The sequence below is a fragment of the Hyposmocoma kahamanoa genome, unplaced genomic scaffold (genome assembly GCF_003589595.1).
Source record: "Hyposmocoma kahamanoa isolate Upper Pololo Valley unplaced genomic scaffold, ASM358959v1 64, whole genome shotgun sequence".
In the NCBI taxonomy this organism is placed as follows: Eukaryota; Metazoa; Arthropoda; class Insecta; order Lepidoptera; family Cosmopterigidae; genus Hyposmocoma; species Hyposmocoma kahamanoa.
In genome coordinates this window covers 11449941-11469221 of record NW_020653852.1, presented here as the reverse complement: position 1 = coordinate 11469221, position 19281 = coordinate 11449941, and the positions used below count along the sequence as shown (strand labels likewise).

Below are 19281 nucleotides of genomic sequence, written 5' to 3'. Positions count from 1 at the left end.
GGCACATGAGACTTCTCAACTTATGTCTCAGGGTAAGACATAAGTTGACAACGCATTGCGCCGTTGGCAGTGCCCCTCAGATGTTTGCGATTTAAAATTCTGAGTGGCAGTGTAACTGTCATAGACAAGCGTGTCGCCTTGATATCATAAACAGCAAAGGGAACTTTTAAATTAGTAAATTCCACCGAAATGATAAGTGGTTCTTATGTAGGTAAGCATACAAAACTTCTATAGTAATCTACATTAATGAGAAGTACTTGGAGTTGATTTAATTTCAATAACCTATTCTCCTGTTACTCCTAACTTTTTACTTGTAGGAAACAAGCATAAGTGGAAAAATCGATATTGAATGAGTTCCAAATGCTTCGGCCTTGATCTATTTGTAAGTAAATGGAACTTATGTCCACTTACACTAAAGTAAGTCTTACACCAGTGCTTGCAATGCAATAAGCATTGGTTTAAGTAGTACTTATGTTTAGTGCAAGTGGACATTAGTGTTGGATGTTAGTATTTATTTTTATCAAGTTGTTAAAATAATAACCAAGGGCGTTTGTATTTAATGGTTGTATTTAGTAGTGTAATCTCTACAAAACCGCCTTTAATGGAACTAATACACACAAATTCAATTTCCCTAGACATTACCTAAGAACATTCTTGTTACTTCCTTTTATGCCTTAGCAGCATTAATTTTGTCCTTGTACCTTTCCTGGTAAATATTCTCAGGGTCAAACTTCTGAGAAAGTTCCTTCCATAGGTCTGGGCGTCTGTTGACTAGGTGTTTTATGACTTTATCCGAACCTTCCTTTTGTTTTTTCGTACATTTCGAACACTCATGTTCGAGGGCGTCTGGTAAAGTGGTCTTAAGTTCTTTACCGTCAGGTGTGCATCGTCCTCTGTCTAAAAGACAATCGACGTAACCTTTAAGCAGGCGATCGGATTCTAAGATTTCATCTACATTGATGTGATCCCATTTGTCAGTGTATGTGGAGCCAGGTTTGGCCCACGTTGCTGCTATACAGCATGTGAGAGCTATTACGACGAAGAGCTTCATTATCTGAAACAAGAACGCTTTTTAACATTTTCATTTTTACTGTTTTCAACTTGATGGAGAAAATTTAAAACGTTCTAACGTTCGGTTAGGGTAAGAATGATATAGAGTTAAATTTGCTGTCCATCAATAAGGCCACTATAGTACATAGTGTTATACGTATTGTTTCTATGTGTATTTTGTTTTTCTTTACGGAATGTTTTTGTATTACCTTCCTTCAAGTTGAAGTTGCAGTTAAGTTATGTTGGACAGTTACAGTTCTATATAAAATTTTCAGTTACATTTTTGGTTCAATAATAAATTATATTACACACTAACATAAAAAAATGAAGGCAAAGATTTTTCGTCCACCCCTTGCCATATTCCCATGTTCTATTATGCTTTGATCGTGGTATTATTATAGAAAACGTATCGTGGTTTAATAAGTGATTAAAATTAAAATTTTTACAAAGAGTTCTAACATATAACATTAATTCTAAAATGGGTAAATGACTACAGTAACAATTTATACATTTATGCTAATAATGTTGATTACATTAAAGAATTGACTCGATGGCGAGCTCAGGCAACTTAATGCACCTCGAGTGTGACCGAGGGCAGTATACAGAATTGGTGGCCAACCTTCTTCACTAGCTGAAAAGGCATTACAAGAAGAAGACAAGAGTCTTTCCAAACAATAATATTTTTTTTCCGTTGCGAATTTTTTTTTATGATACCAAGTGACGGGACAAACAAATCGTGCTCCTGGTGGAAAGCGACACGCCTGTCCATAATAGTTGCAGTGCCACTCAGAGCTTTAAATCGCAAAGATCTGAGGGGCACTGCCTGGCAGCTTATTCGCCTCACCTTGACACATAGTTGAAAAGTCCCCTGTGGCTGTATTTCACGAGCTCCCTTACCCATCAAAACCGGATCGCAGTAACGCCAACATAACTGCTTTGGCGGCAGAAATAGGTAAAGTGGCAGTACTACCCTGAATGAACTCTTTCACAAGAAGCTCTACTGCTACTAAGCTAAATATAACCGTAATGAAAACTACATTGAATACTGTAAATCAAAGCCACTCATCGAGACAAATGGTTTGAGTACGAATCAGCCCTACTTGTAATAAACAACGCATTTGCATTTTGGTAACTTTCGAGATATTGGCACCTAAAGTTTTATTCTCACCTAAAAAATGTCAATTACGCTGATTTCGCTTAACAATAAAACTGGAACTAAATAAGATATAATAAAACCTTATAGACGGTTGTAGATCTCGTTTCGCTGATTCCAGACGGCACAAATTATATAGGTACATATTATTATATTGGTATTTTTAGGTACTTTGTTTTATGAACAAATTTTGAAGCATAAAAGCAGGCAAGTATAAAAATACAATCGTATACTTATTGTTACTACATTTGAGAACTGGTATTAGAAAAAAATATACTTGCGAGATGACGCACGAATAAACAAGAAATAACGAGTTGCAGGAACGAGCTGAAGGATCGGTAAATAATTTACACAGGTTGATTCTAAAACTCCGAAGTATAATTATGTGTATTATAGTCAGATTATATGATATATTCTATAGCAAAAGCTTTTAAGAAACAAATTCAAGTTATCGTAGTAGTAAATTTTATTTAGTCTTCAGGATAGGCTAAGGCGACTAATACTGCCAGATCTTGGATTTTAATTTTGCGTTTAATTGTGGCCTTTTTCAAACTTTGAAAATCATCGCCGCAAAATTTTGTTTTTTATTCGGTTGTACAAATTCGTGACTGAGCTTCAGATCATCGAAGAAACACTACTACTGTCAATTTTATACCTAAACACATTTATTATTATATATAATAAAACAAACACGTTTCTACTAGGAAATGTGCAATTCCCACAGATGACCGAGGGTCACTGGTTTATAATTGTACCCTTCCATGTGACGCTGACTCCTTCATCATTATTAATTACCATCATTACCATTGTCTCATTGTTTTTATCATACACAATGATTGTATTGTCGTTTGGTAGGTCTAGTGTACGTAATTTGCATGGAAGTAACTTCATTAACATCTCTTGAACTTCTTATAACAATCAAGTGATATTTCATATAGGGTTACTTTTGTACATGGGTACAGGTGGAAGGTTTAGTTGTGGATGAAATCAAAATATTCGTAAAGAAAAGAGGTAAGAAGTAAAAAAATATTTTCATATTGTTTCCAGCAACCGAAAATTTTATATTTTATATCTCTAACAAAAACATTAATTACCTGTACCGTGATGGTAGGAAAATAATAATTATGAGAGTACAGCTTAATACAATTCTGAACTGTAATTATAAACATATTTAAATTTAAATTAAAACAAGTTAATTAAAAAACTGATAATAATTGGGGCTGTGGATAAAAAAATATAATCAATTTCATCTAGTGACAAAATAATTTTCTGAAGAAATGACGTAAAGAAATGTAATCGTGCAAGGGCTCATTAGGAATTCAAATGGGAATACCATTGAGATCACCAAGTGTAACAAAACCCGCACTGTTACACCTAAGTACCATAATCTACCCAGTTCATGGCCGTTGAAGAACATGTGTGTCAGTGCAAAGATACTAATAAAGGCACGTGTTGCTTTGGCCTGTAATTTAAACGTTACACAGCACTTTATGCTAATTTCTACGGCGAACCTAAGAGGCAGTTTCTGCTAGTCTAGTGTTCGTAGTGAACTACTTTAGGGCTAGAATTGTATTCTGTTTATTTGCAGTGACGTCACTTGAGAATGAAATAAAACTATGGTAAGTGCAAGACGTTACGGTTGAAGGTACTCAAAATCAACAGATCTGTGTTCGTTATATTCAAAGTCAACAAATCTGTGTTCGTTACGCGATTACAACCAAATAATTAAGAATGCAAAAACGATTTTACTACTCAATCATAAGTTTAGTTAAGTAAAATTAAACTACATTATCACTGTGTCGTTAACTTGAAAAATCAATTCGAAAGATAACTACAAACGATGATTATGTTATCTGAAATCCTAAAATATTCTAAGATAACATTCTTTGAATGACTCATAACACAATTTCTTTAATAAGTCTACATGTAATTAAAGCATAGTTCTATAGATTGCTTATTATTTATTGACAAAAACTCTAATATATTTATTAGTAGATAAGGTAAACATCTGTCGATAAGTATTGTTGTCGCAAATGAAAATAATCGATATTTCAATAATCTCGCCGTCACTCACCGTTATTTTCCTGTGCACGGTGCGACCCTCGTCAGTGCTATGACAATCTTAGAAGCGCCAGGACCATTTTATACTAGCTGCAATTAACATTGCACTATTGTATGACGTTACATGACCTGCAATCAGGACATATCGATTCTCTAAGACAATGGAGGTTGCTCTAGCGGAAAATATGATTTTTATTTTTCCCAATCTTTGTCAATCATCAACTATTTATTACGTGTTAATTTTGAAATAATGCAGTTTAAAATACACTGGATAATATCTGGAACGTCACTTGTTTAAGCAAGAATAATTTACGTAAAACAAGACATCAGAATAAAATAAAACCTCCCTTTTCTGTAGTGACGCATTATAGTAACACAAAAATAAATTACACAAAACAAGAAATACAAAAATGGTCATAAACAAAATTAATTATGACAATGGTCATAAACAGAAGAAAAAGAGGAGCTGGACAAGGCAAGTACTTAAATGGAGACCCCCAGCGGATATCAAAGGGCGCGGCAGACCAACGCAGCGCCGGATGGACAACATCCGACAACACGGAGGTCGTGACTTTAGGAGTCGGGCACACGATCGCCAAGAGTGGAAGAAGAGGGAAGAGGCCTACATCCAAGATTGGATCCGACAAAAGCCGCCATAGTCAAAATACCACGACGTGGGACCGTATGGGGAACTACAGCAAAAACCCTCTCATTGTGGGAGGAGGCCAGTGCTCAGCAGTGGGACTATATAAAGACTAAGTATTATCATTATTACTAACATAATTTTAAGTATTCGTGTCTGTGAATTGAATTATTTGGAAATAAAGGATTTTTATTTATTTATTTTATAAAAAGACTTGTCATTTGTAACACGTTTTGAAATTGTGGATAGTACCGGGAATCATTGATATGCACTTTAAAAAGCACGTCAAAACGTCAAAAACATAATAAACGTCATTACAACGCGATAATATGTTACACTTGTCGTATTGAAGTTAAAATAAAGAAACTCAAGAACTCGAAGGATGCATGGTACTTTGGTCAAACAAATAAAAAGAGTCGTCGAGAGGTTTCCGGTTAGTAAAATATAAACTTGAATAGACGATTGAAGTACTAAAACAAATGAGTCAATTTATATTATTATTCTGTGCGATGCAAATAAAGATCTTCTTCCTGGTTATATTAAGGAAAAACGTTTCCGAATTTCCTTGTACTACAAACGCTTAATGAGTTTGTGTACAGCGTGAGATTAATATCAATCTTGTAGGAATTTGATACAAGGGCATGTAAGCCCACAACTTTAATATACCTGTCTATAAAATGCAATCGATGCTTGTGGACCGATTGGTGCATAAGTATTGTGATATTGTGAAGCTTCATTGAATAGGATTCTCTATATAGAACCAGTCTAGGTAAATACCACCACACTAACTCTTTCTATTCCATAGTAGCACTGCTGTGTTGTGGATTGAGGGATAGGAGCATCGAGTACATGGTAGGAGAAATCAGTGCAATTACAGGTACATAAGACATAGTGATATTCAACAAACTTAATATTACTTTTTTACTTTATATTACTTTACTTTTTTTTTACTTAATATTACTTTACTTAATCTCTAGTCAGCCGCTGGTAGCTATAAAGGTAAGGCCTGAGCAAAGAAAAACTTTCATAGATTTCTCACAGATGGCGTTACAGCAAAAAGTCATCACAAACCAAAAACAAACATCTGCAAAACCAAAACCAAACAAACACATAGAAAAATTCGTAAAGTCTGCTGATTCTAAGGCCCGCCGACCCGGGCAGGATGGTGTCAGGAATTAGGAACATGTTACAAGCGACAGTTGAATGCAGGTACAACTTGCGCAAGCTTGAAGTGTACATTTCCGTAATACTATTCCATTGTTTACTCAGACATCCAAACTTGATATGAATAATAGAGTTATATTTACAGTTTCGTTTGACTCTACGGTTTCTGTTGCTCACACTTTTATCTATTTTATTATTATTATTATTGTTATTAGATTAGAATAGATTATTTATTTCTCACATATTATGTTTTATTAAGGTATAACAAATCATATCCAGATTACGAAAAAACAAATTAAAATTTTAAAATTAAAAATACATTACTATTTTTTAAGTTTATAGAATCCCACGTTGTTTTACTACCATGATATTCTATTTTTCTCTTGAAATTACACCACTAGTTTGTTATAATTATTATATATAAAATTATTAATACATTTTGTTGACTTATTAATAATTTTATAATTATATACATATATTTTTCTTTATCAAGCTTCGTCAACAGTTGATAAGAAATATACGACACAAGGGAATAGTACAAAAGCATGTGTTATTATTAATTTTGAATTTACGTTGTCATGATTTTTTTTAAAGTAGGTTGCCTTCAGGCAATGGTTGCTACCTACTCCAATGAAAATGGCGTCAAATCTATGTATATGTGAGTTATTTTATTTATTTGTTGTACTAATTTTGGGTCAATTAAATAAACTGTGGCTTGAGAATGTAGCAGTTTTTATTTTTAAATAGTTTGTTTTATTCAACTGAAGACGATCTAACCATCACAAATATGTATGTGTAAAAAAATGGGAAAAACTTAATATTAGATACATCCTGTGTTAAGACAAGATTGTAATAATATACTCAAGAAGGAATCAATCAAATTTATAGCCATCGTTAGTCTAATGCTTTTTATGGTAAAGCGCTATTACAATGTTTTTGAAAATGCCATAGTATATCAAAATGTAGAATAACATATTTACTAAAAAAACCCACCTCAAAAGTTTATTCATACGTTTTCGCTGTTTTATTTTCATTGGATTTAAATTCAATGAACCGGATTCATTCTCTCAACACTCTTAGAGCCAAATTTGAATGGGGCCATTACTGAGGTACCTCTTTCCACCAAAAAAGAATCATCGAAATAGGTTAACATTTTTTTTTAGATATTTGTTGGAATAATCGCGTAACTGACCAATTGGAAATATCCTCCTTTTTTGAAGTCAGTTTAAAATGAAGCTATTCATCTTCTCTATGCATCCATTTACTAAAATAATATAAGTGAATTTGTATTGAGTATAATTGCAAATAATAATTCAGTTCTATCCAAAATTACGCACCATCATCCACATTAGGGATAACCGCAGGGGTGAACTTATTCGCGTATACAGCATCACCCTGCAGAAACTAGCTCACCCACTCACTTGAGAACCGTGCTTGTACCAAATAAATATAAATTCGCTAGACACTTGCACAATTTTGTTTCAGATCTAAATAAGCGTACCTATATTACATATCTTTTCACAACTAACGCATTTTGCAAGCAAACAATGTCAATTTCGCTGATTTAATTTCACAATAAAACTGAAGGTAAACAGGACTGCTAACAGATTGACTGCATGTTTTCAGGTAATGAGTGAAGTTATAATCAACTTCATGCAGCCGAGATCTCGACTGCATGAAGTTGATAACGACTTAACGCAATAATTGCATGCCGTCGATTTTGGCTGCATGAAGTTTTGACGCATGCAATTAATGGGTGAAGTCGTTATCCGAGACCTCGACTGCATGAAGTACTCGTAGATAAAGACTTCACGCGTTAACTGCATGCAGTTGAAACCGGTTTCATGCTGCCGAGATCGACTGTATGCAGTTGATGCGTGAAGTCGTTGTCAATTTCATGCAGTCGTGGTCTCGGCGAATTGATCTACAATTTAAACGAAAAATGCATACACCTTGTATCGAGTTTGCATGAAATAGGACGAGACTATTATCATAAGTTGGTATCTTTTTTCTCTCTCAGAAAAACAACACATTATTATTCATAATCTTGATCGTTAAGATCTCCTAACGTTGTTTCTAACCTTCATATGTTGTTGTTATAACAAAGTTTGAAGGTATATTCGAATGATATGCAATTCGTTGTCAAGATTTAACCTAAAATCAGAATAGTAATCGTAAATAACTTTCGAATACAAGATTTAGTGAGGTGCAGAATTATGCAGGCTTGCATTTGATAAGACAATCGAATATTTAACATTTTTTACACAAATCGGCTGTCTATTTAGATTATATACATTCAAAGAATTATTACAGCTAAAATTAAATATTATTTTGTCATCGCTACAAAATGTATGCAATAAGTACCAGAATTTCTGTAGTAAAAATAAATAAATTAATTATATTATAATAATTTTATTATTCCCAAAAGTGTCAACATTTTTGGTAAACGAATGTATTAGTTTCTTTGTGTTTTTTTTGGTTTTATGTATTAAATGTATAAGGCAGGTAGGGGTAACAAACTAAGACCCTTGGAATATAAGTTCACAGGAGCCATTTTTTTTTGTTTAGCCACTTACGTTAGTAAGTCTTAGATAGTAAGTCTTAGCTATCGCAATTTATACATTGAGTTAAAACGACGACTATAATTAACATATTTGTAATCGGCTACCGGAAAGTGCGCGAAACCGGATTCATCCCAGTTTGCCACACTTGGAGGTGGAATATTTTCTTCAAATTTAAATGGGACCACTATCGAGATTGCTCTCTTTCCAACTAAAAAAGAATCATCAAAATCGGTTCACACCGGAGTTATCGCGTAAAATACATACAAAAAAATACAGTCGAATTGGGGACCTCCTCCTTTTTTGAAGCCGGTTAAAAAAGACATATCATTTAAACAAACAATAATCGACAACCTGGCATAAGGATGATCATTGTCATTTTTCCATAGAATAATCGACTTACAATTGCCATAGATTACGTCTCTATAATACAATATAACATGAATAAAGTGTTAAAACGTTCACAAAAACGCTTAATGACACCTGTGTGGTTGTTATCCGAATGGTTTTGGAAAGGTAATTCGTTGTAGGAACAAAATGTTCATCGGTTTTGGCATCTCAACGATGTTATAACTTCAATAAAAATTGTACAATCATTCTGATTTAAGATAATATGATATCTCCACTTTTATTAAGATTTTAACAGGTATGCCCACTATTAATTTTCTTGTGATTTATGACCTGAATAAAAAATATATACTCAACGGTTGTCAATAAAATAATCATTATTATGTACAGGCCATGCAATGACGTGGGGGGGTGGTAGATAGAATTAATTTAGTTACGTATTCAATTGCGAGATTGTAGAGTACGTACGAGTTTTTGAAAAAAGATTTCTTTTCTGTAAATATATAATCTTTGCAATCGAATTTTTAAAATTTATCAACCAAATAGTTTACTCTATTGACAGTTTAATGTTCTTGCTTTTCCACAACCTCAGCGCGAGCTCACGATTGCTATTGATAGCAATTTTTGGTGGAAATAGACTGGCGATATTTCAGTTTTCGTCTCGCCTTGCCGGTATAAAAGCACTTTAACACATACACCCAAAGTCAAACAATTTTGATTTGTTGTTTTGCGTTCTCAACTGTTTACTTTAATAAGATCTGCCAGGCAATTTAAACAGGCCCCTAAAGAGCACCAAATGAGTCACAAGATCAAACCTCTGCATCACCACTAATAAACAACTTTTTACCATAATAATGGCAAGCTCGGAGTCATCCACGTGATTTGTGCGCAGAAGCCTGACAAGTGACGTCAATGTAAACCCTCCATTAAATTTGCACTCACATTCATTTACATCTAACCTTTTGTTGTTTAATTCGTCTTGATCTTCTTAGAGTAGTTTTTAATCATTTTCGTTTTTCTTTTTCTATTTTTCCGTCCTATTTATGTCTGTACAGGATACAACCATCCTAAAAATTTTTCGCTAAATCGCTAATTAGCAAAAACCGTTTAACATTCAGTCACATATCTAGTCATTGTTAAGAACATTGTAGACGTTCTTATATAACTATTTGCAAATAAGGCAGTTGCAGTTCAATATGATTGGAAATTGCTTCCGTGGTCAAACGGTTACCAAGAAGCTGGATTGCCATGTTCGATTCCCGGCCCGGGAGAAATTTTTGTATGGCCTACATTTATTTCTTTAGTGAATTTGGGTGTAATTTGTGGTTGTGTATGTATATGTCCATGGTATCCGCGATACAGGGTTTCCCTACTGCTGGGTTAAGAGTGTGTGAGCGTTATCATTATTATTATTATGATCACGGAACATTCCAAGGAATATCACCCAAATGAATTAGCGGAATATGTTGTAAACATTGTACTCCTTCCATAGCTTTTGAGTACATTGACTATTCTATCTGTACAGTGGTCACAGTATAGTTGTTATTGGATTCACACGGTGTGGTCCATGTCATGGATTTATCTAAAGATATATAAGAAAGATGTATGTGGTCATATTACCGGAATGAATAGAAACGCAAAGTTTAACATCAAATTAGTTCATCTAAGATGCGATTAATCACCGAGTACCTACATTATCTAACGGCCTTGTTATTAAATGACTAATTAGCAACTACATAATTAATATATATACAAGGCATCGAAAGGGCCACTTAGTTTGCATTAAATTACACGATGTTTTAGGAATTACAGATTATTTTTATGATAACAAGTGACGGGACGAAAAGTCGTGCGCCTGGTGAAAAGCGACTCTCCTATCCCCAACAGTTGCAGTGCCACTCAGAGCTTTAGGCTTTTAGCTTCTGTAGAGAAGATACATGACTGCTATAAGCTTCGTAAAGTTGGTTAAAGCATTGCTCAGACTTTAGAGAAAATTCTTAAAGGAGAAAACTAAAGACATGTGTAAGGTTTATTCATCAAGTATCATCAAGTTTATTTTAACAGCAGTAAAGCTCCTTGTGAAAGAGTTCGTCCAGGGAAGTACTTCCACGTTAGCTGTTTCTGCCGCCTAATGTTCTCATTCCTGCGTTCCGGCTTAGAAGGGTAAGGGTGCTGGTGAAATTACAGGTACATGAAACCCTCAGATCTTTGCGATTTAAGGCTCTGAATGGCGCTACTCAGAGCTTTAAATCGCAAAGATCTGAGGGGCACTGCCAGTACGCCCGTCACCCTGAGACATCAGTTGACAAGTTCCATGTACTTGTAATTTCACCAGCACGCTTACCCTTCAAAACCGGAATGCAGTAAAGCTCACATTACTGTAAGATAGCCGTACTTCCCTTGACGAACTCTTTCACTTTTCTATTACTCTGAATGAAAGCTAAAAAGGAGCTCTACTGGTACTAAAAGCATGATGGCATGAGTCCTTTTTTTAAATTCATTATGTCAATAAATTTTATAATGCTGACGCTAAGGCTCAATTTATATTGCGACGGACTAACTAGATCCGAGCTAAAATCTTCAGCTGAATTCATGCTCGATAATGCTCGCGTATTCCGTGAAAGGTTTTGGCTCGTATCTAGTTTGTACGTTACACTATTGAGCATAAAGTTCATTATGCTGTGTACAATATCGTTACAAAACTTCGCTTCCATTCCGTTCCGCTGCAATATAAATTGAGCCTTAAGGAGTAAATATAATCCACAATTTATTTTGTACATTACATCTAGCCGTGGTAGCCTAAAGATTTGATCAACCGTCTCAAGCAGGTCTTAGGTTCGAATCCGAACTTGCACCTTAAGAGTTTTTCGGCATTTCAGTGCGAAATTTGATTTGAAATTTACCATGAGCTTTTCGGTGAAGGAAACCATCGTGAAGAAACCTGCACACGTCTACAACACATATCAAAATCAAAATTAAAATATTATTTATTTCATAGGTAAGCAAAATTACACTTTAAATCGTCACATTTACTGCTCATTTCTAAGACAGATTCAGAATGAGAAAGAAACTCTAGGGGTTGCTCTTTGTAAATAACATTTGTACACATTCAACTTTTACAGTATATATTTTTTTTTCAAACATCAGAGATCGAGCCTCCATGAGCTAAACGGGTTACTACCACGGATTTTTGTTATCCAAATACGCAGAAGTTGTATAATAACCTTTAGTATAAAGATTTTGTTTTACTATATTTGTATATCTACCGGAATCTTGTTATAGAAGCGTATACATTGCCCCTTAAATGAATCTGTATCTTTGTGAAGACGACTATCAAGAACAGCTAGTTTATTTTTATTCCTCATACTAATGTTATGTCTGTCACTATTTTTCACAAAAAAATTATTATTCCTCTTAACATAAATTATATTTTCATAAATGTACTGTGACGCTAGTATAAGAAAGTTAATTTCCTTAGTTTAAACTTATCTCTCAAAGATACTCTGGGGCCCAGATTGTAAATAACCCTAATCGCACATTTCTGCAGGACAAATATTCTATTGATATCGGCGGCATATTAATGATATGTGAAGTTCCCAATCCGCAATAGGCCCTAGTGAGGATTAGAGCACAAGTCCTCTCATTGTGAGAGGATGCCTGTTCCCAGCCTAAAATAGGCTAATCATTACTATTATTATACATATAGAACTGCGAACAAATACTACCTCACATTTAATCTTCTTCGATTAGTTATATCTATAGGTAATTAATTTTTCCTTGAGAATGCCTATTGTGACTGGGTGTATATTTGTTGATTATTTATGCATGCTTTGTGGTTTATCCTTTATCGTCACATCAACGTTATCTAGATCTTGTCGCGAACAGGTTAATTGGCGTTTATAGTATCAATTAGTTAATTGTGTAAAGGTAAAGGAAGTAATAACTTATGATTGTTTTTGAACTAACCTTGTGATGCGTGTAACCTAATAAATGCATGTATGAATTTAAATAACTTAAATTATTAGATATTTAATTCGTACCCTTGTTAATAAAGTCCAATGTAATCATTCACCAAAAATGCTTTTATCGAAAGAGTAGAGTCGTCTGATGGCAGCTACATGCTTGTCCATAACAGTTGCAGTGCCACTCAGAGCTTTAAATCGCAAAAATCTGAGGGATGCTGCCATTGCGCCTGTCACCCTGAGATATAAGGTGACAAGTCCCATGTGCCTGTAATTTCGACGACCTTCGTGGTCGAGTGGCTTGCACAGTCAAGCCGGGTCAGTGTAGAAACTTAACTGCCTCCGTGACCGAACGGTTACCATACGGTTCGATTCCTGGGCCGGGAGAAATATTTGTATGGCCTACATTTATTTATCTCGTGAGTTTGGGTGTAATTTGTGGTTGTGTATGTGTGTGTCCATGGCACCCGCGACACAGGGTTTCCCTAGTGCTTTGGGATCAGAACAATGTATGTGATGTTGTCTAATATTTACATTTATTTATTAATTTCACCAGCACTCTTAATCTTCGAAACCCAAACACAGTAATGCTGACATTACTTCTTGGCGGCAGAAATAGGTAAGGTGGCAGTAATTCTCTGGACGAACTCTTTCAAAAGGAGCTTTACTGCTACTACATTTTTATCATCCAGTCACAATGACAATGAGAAAAAATATAAAATATAGAAAGGTGTTAATTAAAAACCATAGAATGTTTAAAATTTATCGATTAATTTCGATCGCAGAATCTTTAAACACAATGATCTTATATATACTTGTATAAACCTACTTCCTGAAAAGTTGAAATTTGTGCAAATTATGCTTTATTACACCAAGAGAGCGAATTATGTGCATTGTCTGCAAGTGTCTAAAGTAAGTTATCGTTTACAAATTTTCATAATATGGATAATGTTTTATAATGTTTATATATTGATATAATCATATATTATATGTTATATATATATATCGTATGTATATTTTATATTGTGTGTAAATAATGTATCATAAATATATATAAATTTTGATCGTGTCTGTTTTTATTAGTCATATTATGCACCCCTGTTATTTATTCTGAACTCAGGTCTCCGGTTGATTGGTAGAGAATGCCTAATGGCATTAAGTCCGCCATTTGTAACTACTTTGTGAGCAATGAAGTTCAAATAAATAAAAATAAAAAGTTTAAATCAATAAAATTGTCTATTTGAAATATCATAGTCCTAAAATAAAAGGGTAATTTTCAGATAACTTTCCTTCACGTGATTTCGGTGCCATTTTTCATTATTTAAGTATTCTAGTACATTATCTTGAAATATTAAATAATATTCAAGGTTAGTACACTCGAATACTAAAATGAATTTTTATAATAGATACCTGTTTTTGTAATAGATCTAATAATGTATAATAAATTTTATATGTGTGTTGGTTGTATTATTTTTATTGACATCACGTTCTATTGTGCATTGAATGAGAGAGAGCCCTTGGGTAAGAAGTTTAAAGAAATTAACGTTATTACACTAGCATCACAATACACTTATGAAAATTGAATTTATGTTGAGAGGAATAGTAAATTTTTTATAAGAAAATAGTGATAAACGTTACACTAATATGAGGAAAAATAAACTCACTATTCTTGACTGTTGTCTTCACAAATGCAATGTGCGCTTCTATATTAAGATCCCGGTTGATATTCAAAATTTGACATGCACGAGGTTTTAAATCAAAGGTACTTGAATGACAAAAATCCGTGGTGTGATATTTTTATGTCATCGCGATTGCCACGACCAGTGACTGCAAAAAGGTTAACACAGTGCCAAACATGACGCAAGGTCACAGCCGATTTTAAAACATTTTGACTGTTCTGCACAGTTATTATATCAACGTAAAAATTGAGTGCAACAAACGAGATGAAAATAAATAATAAAAGTATAAATTATTAAATATATATGTATAAATTATTGGAAATAGGTGAGGAGAACATTTTTAATACAGTTTAATACATGAGGGAAATTAGAAATATGTAAACAATATAATAACTAATAATATTATAAATAATGTAAAATACGTGAAAACAGAAACTACAAAAACCCGACTTGTTTTGCTTCATCGAATCAAACGACAAAGATAATTAGAAATAAAAATTATTTGAGTTTGAGTTTGAATAACGTTCAAAACCAAAAACTGCTAATAATTTTTGAATTGATTACTGAGTGATGTTATACTAATTTTATATTAACTCTGAACAAATTATCAACATTTGGTGTTGATTATCTAAAGCAATGTCCAAAGTAGTTCGTGATTTATATTTCTACAAAAGTATTTAAGATTGATCCAAAAGGTTGTCAAAGATAAATGCAGGAGATTCCCGTGTGAAAAATTTTAGTCTCAGACTCACTGTTGACAGTGAACCTACCTGGCAAGCATGGTTAATATGGCAAATTTACCTTTTTTAAAGATCTTTAATCAAATTAATGTAGAGATCAACAGTCCATATCTACCTAACACCATTAGTGATCATATTGAAATTTTTGTGATATTATTGATATAAATTTATCTATTATAATAATAACTCTACACACTTATAACCCCACACTAGGGAAACCCTGAATCGCGGGTGCCATGGACACACACATAGACAACCACAAATTACAGCCAAACTCACGAGAGAAATAAGTGTAGGCCATACACATATTTCTCCCGGTCGTGCTTTTTTTTTGTATGCAATGTTACGCGATTATTCCGACATTTGTGAACAGATTTTAATGATTCTTTTTTGTTGGTAACAGCGTACCCCAGTAGTAGTCCTGTTCAAATTTGATGAAAATATTTCACCTCTACGGGTGGCAAATTAGGGGATGAATCCGGTTTATTTGAGTTTCACCCACTTTCCATTCACCGATTTCAATAAAACCTAGCATAAAAATAAGGTCGGTGTATTTTAATAAAAATATTGTAAATTATAATTTATTTTTTACACAAGCACTTTCCATAGCACTTTATATGGACCACAATACACCCAAAAGCAGACATTTAACAAACACGTTGCAAATGAACACCGCCAGAACAATAGTCTCTTAATTTTTTTTTCAATATGCCTTAAAAAACTCAATTTCATGCACTGAGAAACATTTAATTGGATGTTACTGAATTTATATATTATAAGGAAATTAATTTAACCTAATATGTATGTATTTAGGCAGTACGTTTTAAATGTCATACTTACATTTACATTTTTTCACTGCCCTTGTGGTTTCAGACGTCATTAAAGTTGATTTCAAGAAACAATAGTAGCAAAAAAGTAATTTACAATGCATAAAATCTTCAAGGAGGCACCAAATGATCTTGGCCATACGGAAGATTTGGACAACTGTGTTTCCCCCTAATATTTTTTATATGTACAGGATGAATTGTACAGCCTTTGAAATTGTCGAGGTCGACACACATACCCACTTGAGCCCGTGAAGCTGGGAAGACTTCTGTGGTGTAGTTCTTCTACGACCATGTCTTTAGCGGTCCTTGATTTTTCCATTCAGTAGAGTATTTTTTGTCCGCACGACGTGCCGCATGAAATACGTTATATTGTCCTATTCGTGCATGTTTTTTGTTTGTTCTCGTTTACAACTACATCCACTTTGCGCCCTTTGGGTTAGATAACGTCATAAAACTTACCTATCACCATCTTAAAGTTAGTTTAGTAATTTATAGCAACACTGAGTCATATAGTCAACCAAATTTTCACTTTTTAAACTGAGTTAAGATTGTGTTCTGGAACTTTCCATGCATTTTATTTATACTTGTCATTTAAAGTTTACATTTACATACTGATCGACAAATCGAAGTTATATTGAACCATACAGGAAAGCATATTAAAAAGACTAGAGAGAACTGTATGTATCACGAAATAAGATAACAGGCGGTTTAGTTACTAAGTAGTAATTCTGCTAATTAAATTTAGGACAGAAATGTAACGTTCACTCGCACTAAACTTAAGCACGTCTGAAACTAATGCTTAAATTAATTAGACCCTCTTAACATAAAGCATTAATAGTGACTTTTGCATTGCAAGCATTGGTGTAAGTTTAGTACAAGTGGAATAATTAAAAACAAAGAGAACTTCTAACTTAATGGCTGTGTTTGTGAAAAATGGCGTTGAATGATATTATTGTCCGATGTGCTGTCGACTCCATTAAGGCTAACCCGCCATTTAAATTTCCTAAAAAATTCAAAGAACAACTTTTATCATCTTTAAATAAAAAACAATGCTCTTTTGTTAAACGTACTATAACGTACAAGGCTTGTCACTTGCTATTGATGTGTTTTTGTCGTTGTGATAAATTATCGTCCTGTATAGTGTGGTTTTTGTACATTCGATGTAATGTACAGAGGGGCAAATTAGACGTTTGATGCACGAAGTAGCTGCTATAAATAGAGACTGTGGACATTCATAAACCATGCTCGGTTGGTTCTCATTATCATTTACTTGAGAATATTCGAAATGGTAGGTTCAAGGTAGTTTTTAAATATTAAAAATTTTGCATTTTGTTCTCGGACTTTTCTCTATTATATTTTTGTATTTGGTTTGCTGTTTGTGATCTGTGATTCATGTTAGCAGTGATATAATTAATGTGAATTTGGAATTGATTATTTCACTTTGTAGTTTGATCTGGTAGAGCATTATTTTACTTTTCTAAGGTCTGTTTAGGAATGTCTTAAGTCGACATTCTAGATTGTGCTAGTAAAAAAACGATGTTGATTACAATCATACTTTTGCGCTCCTATAATTATATTATATTTTGAACACCGAGATGTGCTAATCATCTAATAGATTACAGATATTTTCTCGTTTTCAAAGAAATTTCGAGACACTAATATAAATGAGAGAAGTTCGACCGTCCGTGAAATTTAAGTCGAATTTAATTGTATTTTTCCAATTTTCCAGGCAGTAATTCGCTATGTGGTGTTCCTTAGTTGCTTAATCGCAGCCGCCATTGCTCAGGAAGAAAAATACACCGACAAATATGACAACATTGACATCCAGGAGATCCTAGATAACAAGCGGTTGTTGCACTCTTACATTGACTGCCTGATGGAAAGAGGAAAGTGTACTGCTGAAGGGAAGGAGCTGAAAGGTGAGGAATTTTGAATATTTTTGTTATATAATTTTGTAGACTAAACTTTTGCTTAATAAAAAAGTTTTGTGGATAATGTCTACATCTATTTATCGAGACTGTCTAATCTATTCAGTCTTGTTTCATATACGCTTTTAGTGTCAATAAATATGCTGACCTAAATGTTTCTTGACACACCACTCTATGTTGTGCTTATGTGTTTCACTCGTGGCTCACTTTATCACTTTAATTATTTACATAGAACTATTTATAATTCCGTGTTCTATGTTGCAATAAAAAAAGTTTTCGTCAAATTTCATCTGACGTCTCTTAATGATTCACGTTCATGTATTTTGTTCAATCTAGCTAAAGAATAAACAGATATTGAATTGTCGATCATATCGTAAATAAATGTTTTATTCCACCAGAACACATAGTAGATGCCCTGGAGACCGGCTGCGAGAAATGCACAGAAAATCAACAGAAAGGTACACATAAAGTCATCGAGCACTTGATCAAGAACGAACTGCCGGCGTGGAAGGAACTGTGTAAAAAATATGACCCTTCAGGCAATTTCCGCAAGAAGTACGAAACCATCGCTAAGGAAAAAGGCATTGAAATCCCCGAGGACAAGTAAACAAAATTAAATGAAGAACGAAGAAATAACCATAGAGTTCCTAAGGTGATGTAGAACTTCTTCTTAGTCTTTTGTACTCCCTTCTTTTTAAATAAAGGTTATATTTTGTAATTTTGTGTTTTGTTTGTTAACCGACTTCAAAAAAAGGAGGTTCTTAATTCAACTGTATATTTTTTTTGTAATATAACATTGTAATAATATAACATTGTAATAATATAACTCCGGTATTTGTGAACCGATTTCCATAATTCTTTTTTTGTTGGAAAGGGGATACCTCCATAGTGGTCCCATTTAATTTTGAAGAAAATTATCCACCTCTGAGCGGGCTGTTCACGCATGAAGGTTCATTTTTATAAATAGCGCCTAAATGTATAAGAAGCTATTATTTTAATGGTGTAAAGGAGGGGAGGTTCTTTCTTCCGTTGGATGAGGTTACCAAAAATAAGCCAAGTGAAATTCCAAATGGTTCAGAAGATTTTTATTTTCACCTTGTATGTCGCCAATACAATTTCACCTTATATGCGGAAGGTCCGGGTAGTTGTTCACAAAAGGGACTCG

The 19281-nt window shown here is 33.8% G+C and overlaps 2 protein-coding genes across 3 annotated transcripts; one reads left to right on the top strand and one right to left on the bottom strand.

Moving 5' to 3' along the window:
• Window positions 1-535: 535 nt before the first annotated feature.
• Window positions 536-4370, bottom strand: LOC113230856 (ejaculatory bulb-specific protein 3-like). Of its 2 annotated transcripts, none has more exons than XM_026464958.1 (2): window positions 4278-4370; window positions 536-1054 (listed from the first exon to the last, which is right to left on the bottom strand). In XM_026464958.1, the coding sequence occupies exon 2, from the start codon at window positions 1049-1051 to the stop codon at window positions 668-670; it is 384 nt and encodes a 127-aa protein (XP_026320743.1). In that variant the 5' UTR covers window positions 1052-1054; window positions 4278-4370; the 3' UTR covers window positions 536-667. The 2 variants fall into 2 exon arrangements, with proteins under 2 accessions (XP_026320743.1, XP_026320742.1); XM_026464957.1 differs by lacking the exon at window positions 4278-4370 and adding an exon at window positions 1895-2196.
• Window positions 4371-17430: 13060 nt separating this feature from the next.
• LOC113231014 (ejaculatory bulb-specific protein 3-like) lies at window positions 17431-18805 on the top strand. Its single transcript, XM_026465154.1, has 3 exons — window positions 17431-17476; window positions 17918-18107; window positions 18515-18805. The coding sequence occupies exons 1-3, from the start codon at window positions 17474-17476 to the stop codon at window positions 18721-18723; spliced, it is 402 nt and encodes a 133-aa protein (XP_026320939.1). The 5' UTR covers window positions 17431-17473; the 3' UTR covers window positions 18724-18805.
• Window positions 18806-19281: the final 476 nt, after the last annotated feature.

Coding starts and splice junctions, on each gene's coding strand:
- LOC113230856 (XM_026464957.1), bottom strand. CDS start 1,951: ATGGGTAAGGGAGCTCGTGAAATACAGCCACAGGGGACTTTTCAACTA. Junction 1,055..1,894: donor CTTTTCAACTATGTGTCAAG/GTGAGGCGAATA, acceptor TTCTTGTTTCAG/ATAATGAAGCTCTTCGTCGT.
- LOC113231014 (XM_026465154.1), top strand. Junction 18,108..18,514: donor TGAAGGGAAGGAGCTGAAAG/GTGAGGAATTTT, acceptor TTATTCCACCAG/AACACATAGTAGATGCCCTG.